The 16348-nt window shown below is 41.7% G+C and overlaps 1 protein-coding gene across 3 annotated transcripts in view; it reads left to right on the top strand.

The window, feature by feature from the left end:
- LOC143368664 (uncharacterized) overlaps window positions 1-16348 on the top strand; it is a 249502-nt gene that overhangs the window by 161619 nt on the left and 71535 nt on the right. For all 3 annotated transcript variants that reach the window (XM_076811614.1, XM_076811613.1, XM_076811612.1), the window contains exons 3-4: window positions 4103-4241; window positions 16124-16273. In XM_076811614.1, the coding sequence (XP_076667729.1) occupies window positions 4103-4241; window positions 16124-16273 (289 nt within the window). The remainder of the gene's footprint in view (window positions 1-4102; window positions 4242-16123; window positions 16274-16348) is intronic.

The following is a 16348-nucleotide window of genomic DNA, read 5'->3' as shown; positions in this document are numbered from 1 at the left end:
AGGGATTATTGTGTCTGGAGCAAAAACGTGATTAACCCTTTAGCGCCTAGATCCTGTTGAAGGAAAAATATCCCGTTTTCTTTATATCGTTAAAAATGGTCGGAATTTATATATTTTTATTTAAAAAATTGTTTATTTTTTTCAGGGGTTAAAATGCATAAAACCAATGAATACAGGGTTCAGATAGGTCCAACTTTCTTCAGTGATTAAAACTACGCTAAACATCTACCTACTACTTAAACTGTTAACAGCGAATTGCGAATGCAAACGGCGACACGGCAAAAAAAAAGGAATGTATCATATATGATAGGTTTGGCGCTAAAGGGTTAAAGGGGTACTCTAGTGTGACTGCCCGCTTTTCAACTCCATCTTCGTGAATTTATTTAACAAAAACTATAAGTCTATACTGTTTGGCGTTTTGCCTGCATATTAAGGTATGCTTGAAGTAATACTCAGAATTTTTTGAGCTTTTTTATTGTGACCTATTGTGACTTTTTCTTCTGCATGTTGGATAAAATCGCTCTCGTATATTGAGACACATGCAGGGTATTTGTGGGGCAAAGATGAGCTGAGTTTTCTATGAAAACAGGGCGTATAGAGCTCCGGATAATATCTCAGGGCGCAGTCGAATTCGGAAGGAAGAAACTACTCAATTCCAGGATATTAAGCTCCGAAAAACAGCAGTGGTAAACTTTCCCCCGATCCAGCCGCACTTTTTTTTACGAGATCAGCTGCAAAATGAAATTTTCTTAATTAAAGCTTGAATAATCTCTGTTTGCCCGAACCCTTTCCGAAACGAACCACTCTGGCGACTCGAGACCTATCGAGCTCTTCAACGAATCAATATTTTTCCGTGAGGAGGTATATTCAATCCGTTTCGTTCGACAGAAAAGCTAGAACCGCCGTGTTTATGAAAACGGGGGAAATTACCACCTTAATCGTTATTCAAATTTAATTCCAGCCATTTGTAAAATACCCACGCGAATGATAAAACCGCCATAAGAATTCTGTTTTACGGCCCCCAGCATTCGCGGGACCGACCGTTCATTGATAAAATGGCAATAACAGTTCCCGCTGAATGCCTGGAATAATATTTCAGTGAAATATATTAAAAATCTGGGATATCAAAGGCGAAGCGGCGACAACGCCAGGCAATGGACCTCACAGTGCGGACAAGTCGATTAATCTGCCTCCCAGCGCTGACTGCCGCGCGTCAATCGCGGCTAATAAAGCGAGCAAATATAAATTGAAACCAAAACTGACATGATAAAAACAGTCGTAAAAGCAATTTCCAATGGCAATACCCCAAAGTGCGCCTCATTCATTTTGATATTTTAATTGGCTTTTCCACCTAGCGCGCCCTCGCCGTGCGCATCAACCCCTGGCGTTAATAAAACCCCCGACGGGGGCATCGTCACAGCGAACAGCGGTGTTTATTTTTAATATCCTCCAGATTTCGATCTGCGATATTATCGCAGTTCCACGCTACGCAAATACCAGTTCCCCGAAACGGACGTTCGACAATTTCGTGGCCTCCTTCTCGCCCGGAGGAAGGAAAACTTCAAACAGCCGACTCCCTTCCACTGTTTTATCCACGATTCTCTCGCGTTTGAAGTCGTTTCGTCGCCCCAAAGATCCGTTTACGAGTTTCGCGGGCTTTCGTTAATTCCACTTCAAGCAACAGCAGGGTTTTCATAAGGAAATCCTTGCTGTTAGAGGGCACGTGGAGGAGGGGGGGGGGGCGGTAGAGGTGGAGTTTGAAAATGGGCGAGAGAGAGGTCGCTCATGCAAAATTAAGTGGCAACCTTAATGCAACTCGACCGAGAGATATGAAACCCAGCCTCGCGACGCGATTTTTCTTCCCCTTCACTCGCCCACGCCTTTTTTTCACCTACCCCCCCGGTCGGATTCGTCGCAATAACCGGACCAAAGCGAGTCGCCACATTAATCTCGGCCAGACTTCAAAGCACCTCCGAGACTCCATTGTGCCCTCCCTTTCGCGATGCAACACGACTCGTCTCCTCTTTTCACCTTTGTTGGCCCTTGCCTCCACTCTCCCACCTGATCCCCGCCCGCTGGCCCCTCTGTGTCCGCCTCATCCTCGAATGACACGCTGCACGGCCGACAAAAGCGAGTTAACGGCGGGAAAATGGTACGACGAGCGTGACGCCGACGACACGTTCCCCGGGTACCCTCTAATGGGCTTTTTCGTTTGCTAATGAACGGACTTTGAAAGGCAACGCGCGAAACTTAAACCGTCTCGCTATCGTATTCTGCTGTGTGCCGATGGGTTCGGGTGAATTGGTCAGTGGCTCTGACACGGGGAGCATTTGTTATTCTACCACTCCCCTGCGAGATGGGGAGCAGATCTGCAGAGTTATTGTACACGAGGTTTTCTTTTTATATTCATTTGAAGGCAGAATTTTGGGCCATTTCTGGATTCTTTCTGCAAAATAGGGGAAATGAGCATCGTAAAGGAATCCTTTTATTGGAATTTTGAGTTTACAAGGGTGTAACGTTCACGAACGAGACGTTGCCGTTTAGTTACAGGAGATTCCACAAGTAGAGCGGCTTACTCCTGGAATAGTGGGATTGGTTCGGGTGGTGTGCGATAAAGAAATGAATTTCACGAACGAGAGTCCTTCTTTTAACAATAATTAACAAAAATAGTTTATTCAAAGAAAGATTATTGAGTTGAACAATAGTACGACGCGGAGTTACGCGAACTTTTATTAGAACGCAACGACGCGTTGATCGGTGAAACAGAATACTGTTCGATTTTCGCTCGTGACTCTAGGTCGATATAATAGAACGCAAAATTAACTTAAATATTACTTCGATCGGTACGAATGACGTTTTAGTCAAAGAAAATAGTAACTGACGCTTGGTCGAAAAGAAATAGAACGTAGGATTGCTCTTAGCTGATTTAGAAATATAAAGATACGATACTAAATCGTTGATTAAATATGGAAATGTCGACTCGAAGTCGGTATGACGTGTAATACGAGAATTGACTCTATGGTCGATATAGAATGTTAAGTTGAAAGTTGAGGGTGTTCCTTATCCTGGGTTCCAATAGCTTCCAGTTGCCTATCAGCTGGTCCACGCTTTCTAGGATTGGTGCTAAAGTGCCTCGTTAAAAGCGGCCTTAGTTGTACTTAGATTCCACGTTGCTCAGGTGCCTGGTCAAGCGACCTGAGATGGTAGCCAAGGTACCTGGTCAAGCAGCCTCAGATGGTAGAGTGCGAATGATTTTGAATGTCTTTTTGGTGCCGTCGCGGTACGTTACAAGGGTTTGATACCGGGGTTTGGGATTGTTTGTGTATTATGATTATAATTAAGTACGCAGCTTGTGCAAATTACCACTGTTGATAGATTTACGTTCGGCTCCCATTAATTCAATGGAACTGACACATAGGGGCTTGCCTACGTTCGCCGTTCCAATCGCGTCGTTGATTCCGTGTTTAGCTTCTGCTGGTTTTCAAACGAGAGTTTAATCCGACGCATCGGGTATAATTAACCGAAGGAAATAGCGATTATATGCACGGATGTATCTGCGGCGTGCTGGTTTCAGTTAACCACACAGTCGTTTATTACCGAACGCGAGTCCAGGTGATGCGGGATGCGTTTCTCGCGAAGGTGCGGCGGATGAATGCTTTCGCAAATTAATCACTAAGTAAATGGCCGTCAGATTGAAGCGTATCGGTGCTAATATAGATCATGGCAAACACGGTGCACGGGCAAACGCGTGTGTTTGTCGAAGCAACGTATTTGCAGTATTAAGTTCCGCTGCGGATGCATATAATCGTGAGACAGGAGATGGCACGTTTTGATGCACTTATTTTGGCGGGAAAACGCGCTCTGACGTGCATACTCATTTATACGTACTCGACGATCTATGTATCTTCCCAAAAATGTGATACCTAAGTTTTTTTTAGTAAGAAAAAATATTGTAGCATTACGATAGAAATGCGATAGGTGGTTCGATAGGAGATTCTAGAAAAATGGTGATATGTAATGTCGAGAGGATTATCAGATTTTTAGATTAAGTTGTTACCGAATTCCATCGTAAAGTGAGCGGGTCATCTAAATGACGAGTTAGTACTCACTGTTGCAGACGCTGGTCGACGTCTGTCAGAAGAAGAGGCAGTGCAAGTTCGACACATATCCAAACACCCTCCAGAACGACCCGTGTCCTGGATTCCCGAAGTATATCGAGGTTGCCTACAAATGCTGTCCTTGTGAGTATCTACTTTCGAGTTCTACGTTTTGCTGAGCCTAGAATTAAGTTGTAAAAAATACAGCATAAGCGTGAACACTTTAATATTCCATAAGCTTTCGTTATGCAATGTAATATTAGTCTTCACATTTCAAATTACTGTGCCTAAACTATCTTTGGGAATCCCCTGACTCTGTGTATCATAATGAGGGATGTATACAGTTCCTTGAGATTTTTATTACCCTTGACTTCCTAGATTCTGATATAAAAAAAAAACTCGAGATTTCACTCGCCCGAGGTGACAGTCCGCAGAAAGACTTAAAAAAAATCAAGAAATTTTAAAAAGTAGAAAATTCTCAAATTAATCCTCCCACGTGGCAAAAACAGCCCTCAAATTTCTCCCTTCGTTGTTTGATTCACGATGGCTATCGACCAAGAAGAGTCACTACGCCAAGAAGCATAAAAAAGAACGGAACTCCCGCCATTCGTAGAGGAAGGAGGTGCAGTAAGAATGGTCAAGGTGCATTCGTAGGTGCGCTGGTCTGAGCTCGTGGTCTCTCCTTCTGCGGCGAGATCGTTTTTCCTCGAGGCACTTATCGATGCCTTTTTACGGGCTAACGTCGAACATTAGCCCAGTTCGGGGGCTGCGCCAGAACCCCGCCGATATCGATATAGCCTCGAGGAGATTCTTTGCTCGCGTTACAGGAAATGACGGTGAGACTTGGAACACTCCTGTCTCGCGTTGTTCCGCTGATGAACATCATTTTCATTGTGGCTGGGTAGATGAAACGTGATATAAAGCTTCTTCGGTGACCTTTTTCTGGGAAATCTCATTGAACGGGGTTGAAAAAGACGATGACTATGATTGATCGAGGGTGATCGATATTGAAGGCGCTATTCTCGTTTGTTTGCTTCGGCTCTAAAGAAGTTAGAAGCAGTTGTATACATAGAACGAGGTAAAGTTGAAAATTAATTAAGGTAAATGTCCCAATACCTGGACACGTCCCAATACCTGGACACTAGTGTAAATAATACTGATTATTACATTTAATATTCGCTTTATCCATAAAATAACTATTTTATTCAATTATTCAAATATTTACTAAAATATATTCATGTACATATTTTTTTTAGTAAGTTTGTTTACTGATTTGACTAAATTACTTATACAGAAAAAATATGCCAATAGGAAAAACTATTGTGTTGTTGTTTTTATTTAATTTCCCTAGAAAACATCCAAATTGCTGATGTTTCATCATGTGTCCAGGTAATGGGACAGTCAAATCGGGACAGCGGGACACGCAGGCGATAGAAGTAGAAAATATAGTAAAAATAATTGGCGGCACTGTGGCAGGTGTTCCCAGTATCAGTTACAGTTTCGGCCAATTCATTTGAGTACCTTCTCCGCAAAATGTATGAACATCTTCCAATTAGAATCCCTTCTGTTTGCCTTTTCCTTTAAACACGGTCTTACGTAGCCACGCGCAGACTGTAATAACGCGGGACCTCGCGTAAATCCTATATTATTACGTCTAGAGTAATGAAGTCGTGCTTTTTCCACTGGCTCGCCGAGACCCCCGAACATTCTTATTTCGAGGCTGAAAAGACGCATTCGTTTTCCGCCGCGGATCACCGAAAGAAGCTCCTTTTTATTACCCGTAATAAAGAATGAGATAATCGTGCAGTACGAGCGAGAAAATAAAAACAGGGGGCATAAAAATAATTCTTCCGCGCTGTGTCGGCGCGCGTATTTGTTCCCGGAGCTGCTGAGAGTTAATATGCCCTACATCGAATGATCCCATTTGGGATTTGCGCGACACAAATGTCCTATAAAGAAAGCAGTTCCGGTTTCCGAATCACGCTGCCGCGACATCGTAAAAGCTTTCGCGTTTTAATGAGCATTCGTAAACATTTTATTTCTGCTTGTTCTGTGATCATTTCCAGTCTCTGTTTAATTACGCCCTTTAAAAAGGAAGCAACATTCGCATTTGGCAAAAGCGTAGGTACAGTGAGAACTCTGAAAGTGTCACCGTGATTCATTCAACGCGATCTTAAAGGCGAAGTGGAGATATTTGTCATTAATTATCGAATTAAGGATTGGTGGTGGGGGTAACTTGAAAAATATGAATTTTTCCATAATTATTTTTACGCAGTTTTGTAGATATAAAAAGAAGATGCAGCTTTTATTTAAACATCCTTCCGGTATCTCTCACCGTTCTCAAGATATTTCACGAAAAAGAAAATTCTGAATTTTTTTCAAGGGGTGACTTCACCCCCTAAAACCTCACTATGGCACGGACAAAAATAGGTTTGTGTTACGGAGGAACTACTCTACTTGCACGCAAAGTTGCATGATACTCTGAATTTTCGGGTTGTCTAATTTCCCTTGTAAATGAATCTTAATTATTTGTAATAGTGTGTGCTTGCTGGAATGGTAATTTTAAGCCGACTGAACAACCTGTTAACATAGAATAGAGCAAGATAGTTGCAGGACGACTGAAGACGCGAGCTGGGGCGTCCATGGAGTATGAAACGCAGAACGGAAAGAATTACTACGTCCTCGAGCAAAAATTACTTCGGGCTTGTTACTGCAACAGGTTGTCGTGGCCGTATTGTAGATGCGCGGATCCGTACGGTGGCCTTCCTACGGTCAATATACATATTTTACTGGTCGTGCAATAAACACATTCTTCTGGTTTACTGTCTACTCGCCACAGTACGCGTTACTTCATTCTTCTAACGTGACTAAATCTTGTCACATATTCTTAGAAGAGCTAGGTACCATCTTTGAACAGCATTTGGAAGAAGGATCTATGAATCAAAATATCATTTTTGAGCTATTCTTAACTAATTGGGGCATGGTGATATGGTGACGTTTGCTGCTAGAGAATTTCATAGAGAATACTGTTTGGAAGGAACTGAGCTTTGAAAAATGGCTGAGTTACGTTAACTTTATAGCCTGACGAGCAAAATGTGGCTGAAGAAGTTTTCATGTTGGTATTCGAAGGCAGGGGTTTAACTTGGACGAGTTTCTTCTCTGTGCAGTGATTTAAATTCGTTTTTCGTCAGCTAGGAATGCCAGTTATGCTGCTGCACTTAGCTACACGTGAGAAAAGTTATTTAGTTATAAAGTGGAATGTAATTCAGTAAATTGTGATTTTGGATTTTATCAGCCAGTTCCTGTTCCTATATTTTGGGTAAATACGAACACACAACATTGTATTATCAAGATATTCGTTTGAAAATTATCGGTTTCCATTAAAACACGCAGAGAATTCTAGAACACTCTGTGTAAATCTCCAAGTTATTACGAACAGAGCGCACATTTTCTCCATTTCGATACTTTTTAATCCGTATTTACGATTCATTGAATGAGCAATTTAAGCAGGTTAAACGGCGATTACCTACTTAATCGCTTAACACGCTGATTAAGATCATTGGAAACTGAGCATCGTTCACGTTAACGTACATTTTATTAACGAACATACGAATGTATAGGTACTTTTGCATTGTTTGATGTAGATGAATCCTTATAAAATCTCTCCTGAATTAATTAATTAATTATGTAATTACCTGCTTTGGAGACAAGGAAGCAGCGATTGGGTAGCGATTCATATCCACACAATTCACTCATTTTCTGTACACGCACGTCTTTCATTGCATCGATTAATTTCAATCTTATTGTACAAGCCTCGCTAGAAGCCAGATGTCTTTCAAGCCTCGGCTTACAATAACTTCTTGAAGTTTGCCAGCATTCGGACGTTCTTATTCACGTTATTTCAAGATGAATAAATCCTTCGCTCAATTTTACTGGCTCCATTGGCGCAGCTCTAAGGGATAACGATCCTAAGCACGTTTTGTAATGGTAGCTTGAACGTGAACGACTTGTGCCAGCCACATCCGACTACCATGGCAATTAAATCGTTTCAAAGGACGTCCAATTGTGCCACCTGCATTAATCAAACACTGCTAAGGAGGCACACTTGGGATATTAAGCAGCTCCCCGTTCCTTATTGAGCTTCGCGAATGATTTAGTTATTGATGAGCAAAATTAACTCTAATATTCGTGCTCAGTAGAGGATCTACTTAAGTCTCAAATACATAGAGAAAATTACTCGCTGCCACTTATCGTTATTATATTAAATTCCATCAGATATTCCACATTCTCCTTCAAACCAATCAATTTTATGTTTCTCCGCTGAGAATTTCAGTTGGGCGTATAAAATTCAAGAGAAATGGAATCTGGTAGGTACTTTCTGGACCTCTTCAATCTTGAATTATTAACTCTAACCCATGTAATATTCTCCTTGTAATGTATTGACTTCCTTTCAAAGAGAACTGAAACAGGCCAGTAAAGAAAACAGATTCAGTAATTCTATTAGAGCCCATTAGAGGCTGTCCTTAAATTACGTAAAGGTACTTTTGACGATTTCTTACCCCCTCCCTTCCCCAGTATAAGAATTCGTAAGATTTTATACTCCAACCCCCTCCCTCCCTTCCTTACACAATATTCTTTACATTGCGTTTCTTCGGTTATTAAAGTTCATTTAAAGGTTTATATAATTCATTTAACTCGGTTTCGTGTATGCGACGAAACATCATTTTTTAAGCTACTCCTATTGAAAATTAGGTTAAAAAAATATTACGTAAGACGCTACCTGATTGCCTCTCCTCCTCCCCTTATAAGAAAACGTAAGAAATTCGAGACACCCCTCCTCATTAAAAAGCCTCACGTAATTTACTAAACTCAGTTATCAACTTACATTTTTATACTTACTCAAATCTGGCAACTTGTTTCGTAGCTAAACTGTATTACAGTAATAATTAACGACAAACTAAAAATGCACAAAGTGAATTGATTCTATCAGCCCCCTGTCCACGCGTACGAAACTATTAAATCGTAACTTCCCTTTTCCCATTACTTTACTCTGCTCATTGCGCGAAGGTGTGTGTACGGTTCAAGCGATTTATCCCAATCATCAAATCCGTGATCGAATTTCCAATGCTTCGCGGCACGCGGGAGAACGTTGGTGCAAAAAAAAACCGGGATGATCACGTGCTTCGTTGCGCGCCGTCGGATTTAAAGATACAGAAAACGGTCGAATGACGTCCGATTAATCAATCAGTCGACCAGTTCGACGGTGCTCGATCGTATCTATCGCGATCTCCCGACGGAAACTGGATCCTGGCGGATCGATACGGCACGAGTACGCGAGGACGAAAATCCGCGTTACGTGCCGTAAGCGTGCAAATTGCTTTTGCCAGATTAATGTCACTGTGCTCAACACCCTGAATCGTCGTTTAATTAAATAAACGGCGACGAAACAGGAGTGTTCTCGTCCGCAGCTCTGGCCAGCTGGGCGCCTAAACGATTGCCATTACGTTTAGTTGGCCCATCGTTAGATTAACCATTGATCATGAGTAGAAAGAAATCTGCGCGCGAAATTCAGTGGTAGTCGAACTCGAATCACGCGATGTGTAACTTCAAAGACAATGTTTTGGTACATACCCACCTGTGGCGAAAATATCTGGATAAGTGTAAATCGAAAAAGTGTCAAGAACTGTGATTTTAATTTAAACAAAACAGTGTTAATGGTTTAAATTGATTCCTCCTTTCTGTAGAATCGTTCTGTATCTTCAGCCTACTGTTTAGTGGTTCAGTTAGTGTTTGTAATTTAAATTATTGGAAATTCTTAAGCGTTTGAAGTGGATTTAATTAGTTGACAAATGTATAGGATTTTTCGTAGACAAAGATTTCTGGATAGGTGTGCAAATATTCTCGAATCTAGTTGTTCGCTGTAATATCAAATATTAATTAAAGAACCTCATTTTGGAGGTAATAGTGCGTTCACTTTTTCTTGTTAATAAGTGGATTCTTTGATAAGTTAGCGAAACAACACTTGTTCTTATATTAAAGCCTTATCTTCGTGCTGTTGAAATTTTCTGTCTGGGCTTGCATAAAACTGCAGCGTTGGGCAGATTAAAATTTTCGATGGAAGGCGAACGTGCCCAAAACCACACTCCGAACTCGTGTCCTCGCGATTAAACATGGCGAGTGCTATGAGGAAACTTGTAAAGAACTTTCTAAGAGAACGAATAATTTCGAACTACCTTGGCCACGGGGAACGGTGAAAGTTCTATAAAAGTAGGAATATTTACTTTGATAATAAGATGCGTGTACCATGTTAAAAATAGAAATGCATGGTAGGTACTTGTATATACTACTTCTATATATTTTTTCTGAAAAATACTAAGCACGCACTAGGAGAAATTCTGTATAATTCGTTCCCCAGGTATCTTTATTTAATTAAACGTTTATATCTGTGATATTCAAGAAAAGGCTTCAATATAATTTTCTTTCTTCAAAACTATGAGTTTCTAGAAATATTTCTTATTAATCTACCCCGACCACTTAATCACTAAACCCAATAAAATTTATTATTGCTAGTTACAAAGTAACAAACTATAATTCACAAATATTGGCAGTAAAATAATAGAATTGTTTTGTGCCTTTTCATAAAATAGCTTTTCCAAACTGCACGTTTCTAATCAAAACGAATTCGTTCACTGACGTTGAGTTTGCGTTGCTTGTTTCCGTGTCGCTGATGGCCCGTCATTATTGATTTCGCAGGGTTCGTGTAGACGGTTTTCTAGCTTCAATATTTCCAACATCATATTCTACACGTGTACCGAGTCATATTATTTTTTTTATATACGGGCACATTTTTTCCCGAACGGGAGCAAGTTATACAGAAAAACCATTAAAAGGTTCGGCCCAGAGTCCAATATAAAATACTCTGCTCGACGTCAGTGATAGAAATATCCTGACAGAACAGATTGAAACACTCTAACTTCTTCGTCAATATTGCACCATCTGCTTCTCGCGAATTGTAAAAATCATTCGTTGCACGGAATTCATTTAATTTAGCTATTACCACCATTCTTAACCGTCACTTTGTGAGTTTACAGCGATTGGAGTATCGTTCCACGGGATTTAAATTTATTTACCGGAAGATTGGTCAAAAGGACGTGAGAATCATTAACAGATTTCTCATCGACCATTTGCTTTCGTTGAAAGGAAAATTAACCGTCGACTTTAAAGAAATCTACTTATTAGACCTATGGAGTGTTTAGTTACTAAGTAGATATCCCTGTTCATCAGTTAGACAGGTTTTTACCGTTCCTTAGATATAGGTGGAAAGTACCTAAATGAAAGTTTACTTTGAATTAACTTCGGTGGTCAAATTGCAACCTCTAATAGAATCTTCATTAATTTCTGCCTATCAGGGTTACAGTTTATTCGTGAGTAAAGAGAATTTAATGTGAAACTTCAGACAAAGGGTTTTTCCTCCTCCTAGAAAGTAGATTATATTACGCTCGTCAAGTTACAGCTACCTAAAATAAACTGTAATGACGTGAATAAGGTAATCAATTCGCGATTCTATCAAATAAATTAAAAATATACTTAGAGCACAAATCATTGCAATCATTGAATTAGAAAATATGCATCCGAAAAGTCGATTCGAACGCAGTGGCACAAGTTAAAACCAAAGTAATTAAATACAAGTATTTGCCATTATAAATTTTTATTCCCCCGACGATACAAAATTACATCGAGTAATAAAATGGTAATTTATTTGCCGGGGAGATTTAATCGAACAGAAACAGTGATATCCACGTCGGTGATTGAGTTGCAGTAGGCGACTGCTCCATTACAGAGAAAAATGAATTACTCGGAGGAAGCACGTACCGCTTATCACACCATGCAGCCATAAGTGGCACGTGTGTCGTCGAATGGATTTGCGACACGTGAGGTGTCGGCTGCTTTTGGCACATAACGTGACACGTGTAATATGTAATCGTCACGTTGATTCATTGCTCCCGGATGACTGCGGTCTTCCTGCAACCCCTCGTCTTCTTTGCTACAGGCGTGACATAATCAATTGGCCCCTCCGGGCCATTTTCCCTACTAGGAATCACATCAAACATAACACTGGCTTCTACCCCAATTTGTCTCTTTATTAAAAACTAAAATGGTATATCTGAAAGTTCCCGCAAAAGTACGAGAAATGGGAGAATAAAGTAACAGAATGATATTAGTATAGCTTTCCAATAGAGCCCCCATTATTCGTCACTGATTGGTTTCATCATCGATCCAAATCTTCACCGAGTCTCTCAATTTTTATTCCACAATCAGTAACGTGATTAGATACACTTCAAGGAACTGTAAAACAACAGGGAAATCAGGTATATACCTGACAGGATCTGCACTATCCTACAGAAAGCCACTGAATCTCAGTATATAACGTCTGATGTACGAGTATTCTTACAAATCCAACTTCCTTGTTCAGAATTGAACTCTTCACATACCCACCGAAGAATCTCTATCATCCTGCACAATCAGTTACAAGATAAATCTAACTAAAAGCCCACAGCTAGTTCAATTGCCTACCTCTGTTACCTAATGGCTCCACTATCGTGAAATTTTCAAGAATTCCATTCAGGCTATATCCAAAACATAGCATATGAGATACAGCCAGTGAAAGGGGGATACACGTTCATCCCATCATGTTCCTGTTTGTCCCTTCTACCCTTCTGTGCCACGATAAGGAAAGCCAGCCATGAACGTTCATACCGGGACGTTCATATGTACGACGAAAGCTCGAGATTCCATCGAAAGTGGGTCAATCGAAGAGGCAGCCGTCCGCTGAAAAAGCCTCGAGCCTGGTCCATTGTCGCTTCGAGTGGTCGAGCGTGCTTGGCGTCGAGAGAATTACCTCTTACGCCCATTCCACCGGCGCCTTTTTTCGACTCCTTCTTGCCAATTAAAGCCCCAGACTGGACGTCTCGCTGGAAGCGTTGCTCGATAAGGAAGCTACCCGATGGCGGTTCCGCCTTACTGCGGAATTTCACGAGCCATTGACACTCCTGCCTTTGATGAGCATCGTTGTTACATGCTCGACGGGTCGCTTCAGCATTGCTGGAGCTCCCTGGAGCGTCTCTGAGAAACGCTTTCCATTGATTTTCGGACCCGGCTTTTCTTTGCTGAATTTCTGTGACGCCCCTGTTTAGGAAGGCAATGAAGTCTGAACACTTCTGTTTTAGTTAAAAGTATACTAAATGTGTTTTAGAAGTTCTTTATACAATTGAAAGTAAAATTAGAATTTTATATAATTTTTGGGGGTTTTACTGGTGTTTGCGATTTTCTTCGGAAGTTGAGTTTCTTTTTGCACTAAGGGGGTTAAAGATTCTACTGGGAGTTGTTGTTTTATTCGTCGTAGGAAATATATTCACATGATTTTATTGTTGAAGTATTGAGTTTCATTCAATTCACGGTTAGTGATGAGGCTGGTATTTTGTGATATTCAATATTCGTATCATAGTCAGAAAAGTTATGATTTGTTTAGTTATAATTTATGGATGATCAGTTATGATTTATTTAGTAAAATACCCCTTGAAACACACTATAAGAAGGGTACAGCTGCAATCTCTGACACGTAGAATATTTTCCGCTAAAAAGAAACTATTTTTTTAATTTTGCCACTTAGGTACAGTGTTTTCTTCATTTAGGACAGATTCAAAAACATTGTTCCCCACACTTGGTCCCAAATCAGTCACTATATCTCCGCAAGCCACCGTGCCGCCCATAATCTAAAAAGTAACTTGTACACCTCTAATCCAGGGGGATTAATACAAACAACTGTGCAGCAACAGCTAAACCAGAGGACAAAGGACCAAGTAAACATAACTGTACGTCACCTCTCCGCGAGCCACCCCCCTCCGACCTCCCTCTTGCCAAGCAGCATTAATTACTACTTCGTCCTCCACCCAAACCCCCAAGATTCCTTCTAAGTTCGTTCGTAAACACCCCCTCTGTCTGGTCCCCGTCGCCTTTCACCGCCGATAAACAATCCCTCGACGAGGGCACGAGTGTTGCCCGCCTCTCTGCCGCGATCCTCGGCTCGTAATTTTTCTTTAAACCCCGGATGGGCGTCGCCCGTGGCCGCGGAAGTTCAGAGGGCCGCGAGAGAAGCGCCATCGTAAATCGCCGACTCAATAAAGCGGGACATAACACTTTGTCTCGGGTATAAGTGCACTCGGCGACTTTCGAAGTGTGCAGGCGAAGGCGGTTTGTTTCACGCGAGAGGGGCTCCCGCGGCCGTTGAAAGGCCTCGGGACACCAACCCCGCGAGAAAAGCAACCCTCCCAGCCGGTACCGAGCAACGGCCATACGTATCGAGTTGCAGGGGCGGTGTTCGCCACCCTCCGGCCGCGAATAAATTCATTCGAGTTGACGCCGCGTAACGACGTTATTAGCTGCACCCCCCTTGGCACCGAGGGAAATTGTTTTCCCACCTTTTCGTTACGAGGGAGCCACCGGAGTATCGAGATGCGAATGCGTCTGTTGGAGGGATGGTAGGTTAAAGTGGTTTCTTCTTTTCGGGAAGGAAATTTGGTTACGGGGAGGGTGGTTTTGTGGAGTGTGGATAGCGGATGTGGGTGTAGCTGTTTTCTTCAGTGTCGTCATCGTTTGGGAGAGGAGAAGTTGGAAAGTTGATGAAAGATGGTTGTTAGGAATTTGTTCGTCTGTTGTACAGTCGCTCTGCTATGTTATGTGCGGCTTGCCCAGGAAGATTACTGAATTTTGGAGTTGCAGAGAAGTTTGCGGACTTCTACAATTTCTGCGCAGCAAGCGGAAGGTCTGGGTAGAATACGTTACGATCAGTATGCAGAATACAGAGTTCTGTTGAACACGGTATGCCGGGAAACGTTTTGTATCGGAATTGCCAAGGATGCTCGTTTTATTTGTGATTTGATTACGCAGTTCACTGAAATCCCGGAAAACGTTTAGCTGTATTCCTTTGTAGGTATTTATTACCTGACTTTTTCCCGATAACACAGGATATTAACTCTAATTATTTACAACAATACTACGATCACTTTCACAGAGTAGACTTCGGAATATTCATAACTTCCGCGCAATAAGTACACAGCCATTGATTAGAGTTCTTTGACGTTGATTGGAATGCTACTCGAAGTTTATCCATTATCAATTCTAATTAATATTTCTGCCACAAACAATGCGCGATTTCAAGCAGAGTGTGCGACGGTTTCCTGCAATGTCCCCGATCGCGTTCGCAACCGGTAATTCGCATTGGAATTTAACAGAATGTGTAACTGGTGCGTCGACCTCGGGCAAGAACAGTTGAAAATCCGTGGAATGTCGCAACCGTACCTCCGACAAGAGTCGCGAAGCGAGGACACGACGATTGCGACCGCAAAAACGTATTATCGGCAGCTGGAAAGGACTCCTGATTCGGTCAGGTTCGTCGGATGCCACATACTGTAACGAGGCGATGTGGGTTTTACTGGGACAAAGACGTCTCCGCAAAAAGCGTCCCTGTTTGTCTCAGTATTCGTGCGATTTCGCCGAACCAATCGTTTCAGCTAGGGCGTACACCAGACCATCCATTATTTTGCCTGATCAGAGTACAACGATGTTCAGAGAAACGGACGATTGAATTCTCACCCGAGGGAAGATCGATTATTAACCAAAGCAGAATCTCGGAGCGAAAATTTCGTGATTTTCATTATTTCTCATTCATCTTTCCTAATTTTCCCTGAACAGACAACTAATCGTGAACTTCGGTATACCTTCGGAATAGTTCGAGTGCGTGGAAATCCTTCGCGATTAAGGAGATTGATAAAAGAGAAGCTCCCGCGGTGAAATGTCGATAGTTCTGTGGAATTCGCGATCATCCACGAACGTATTCCTTTGACGAAGTGCGCGGAGTAATGGAGCAGTTCTTGAAAGTTGAAGCTCGAAGATGTAATTACGCTTTATGCGATGGTAAAAATGGCAGGAGAGCGGCGAATTTATTAAAAACTTCTTCCTTGTTCCAGACGAGTTCAGAAGTAAGATTGCCTGCGAAAATGACATCATCAATCTTGTCTGCTATCCCGGACAGAGGGTTGCCATTTACAGCGCGTCGTTCGGAAGGACGGCATACGAATCTCTTCAATGTTCACAGCCACAGGGCGTGAAGGAAGAATGTGAGTAAATTTTTTATTTATATACTATCTTCTAGCAAAGGGAACAGTGCCGTGTTAGGAAACGGTATTATGAAA

The sequence above is a fragment of the Andrena cerasifolii genome, chromosome 5 (assembly GCF_050908995.1).
Source record: "Andrena cerasifolii isolate SP2316 chromosome 5, iyAndCera1_principal, whole genome shotgun sequence".
Lineage (NCBI taxonomy): Eukaryota > Metazoa > Arthropoda > Insecta > Hymenoptera > Andrenidae > Andrena > Andrena cerasifolii.
The sequence above is the reverse complement of the archived record's forward strand: the minus strand, read 5'-3'. Positions and strand labels throughout refer to the sequence as shown.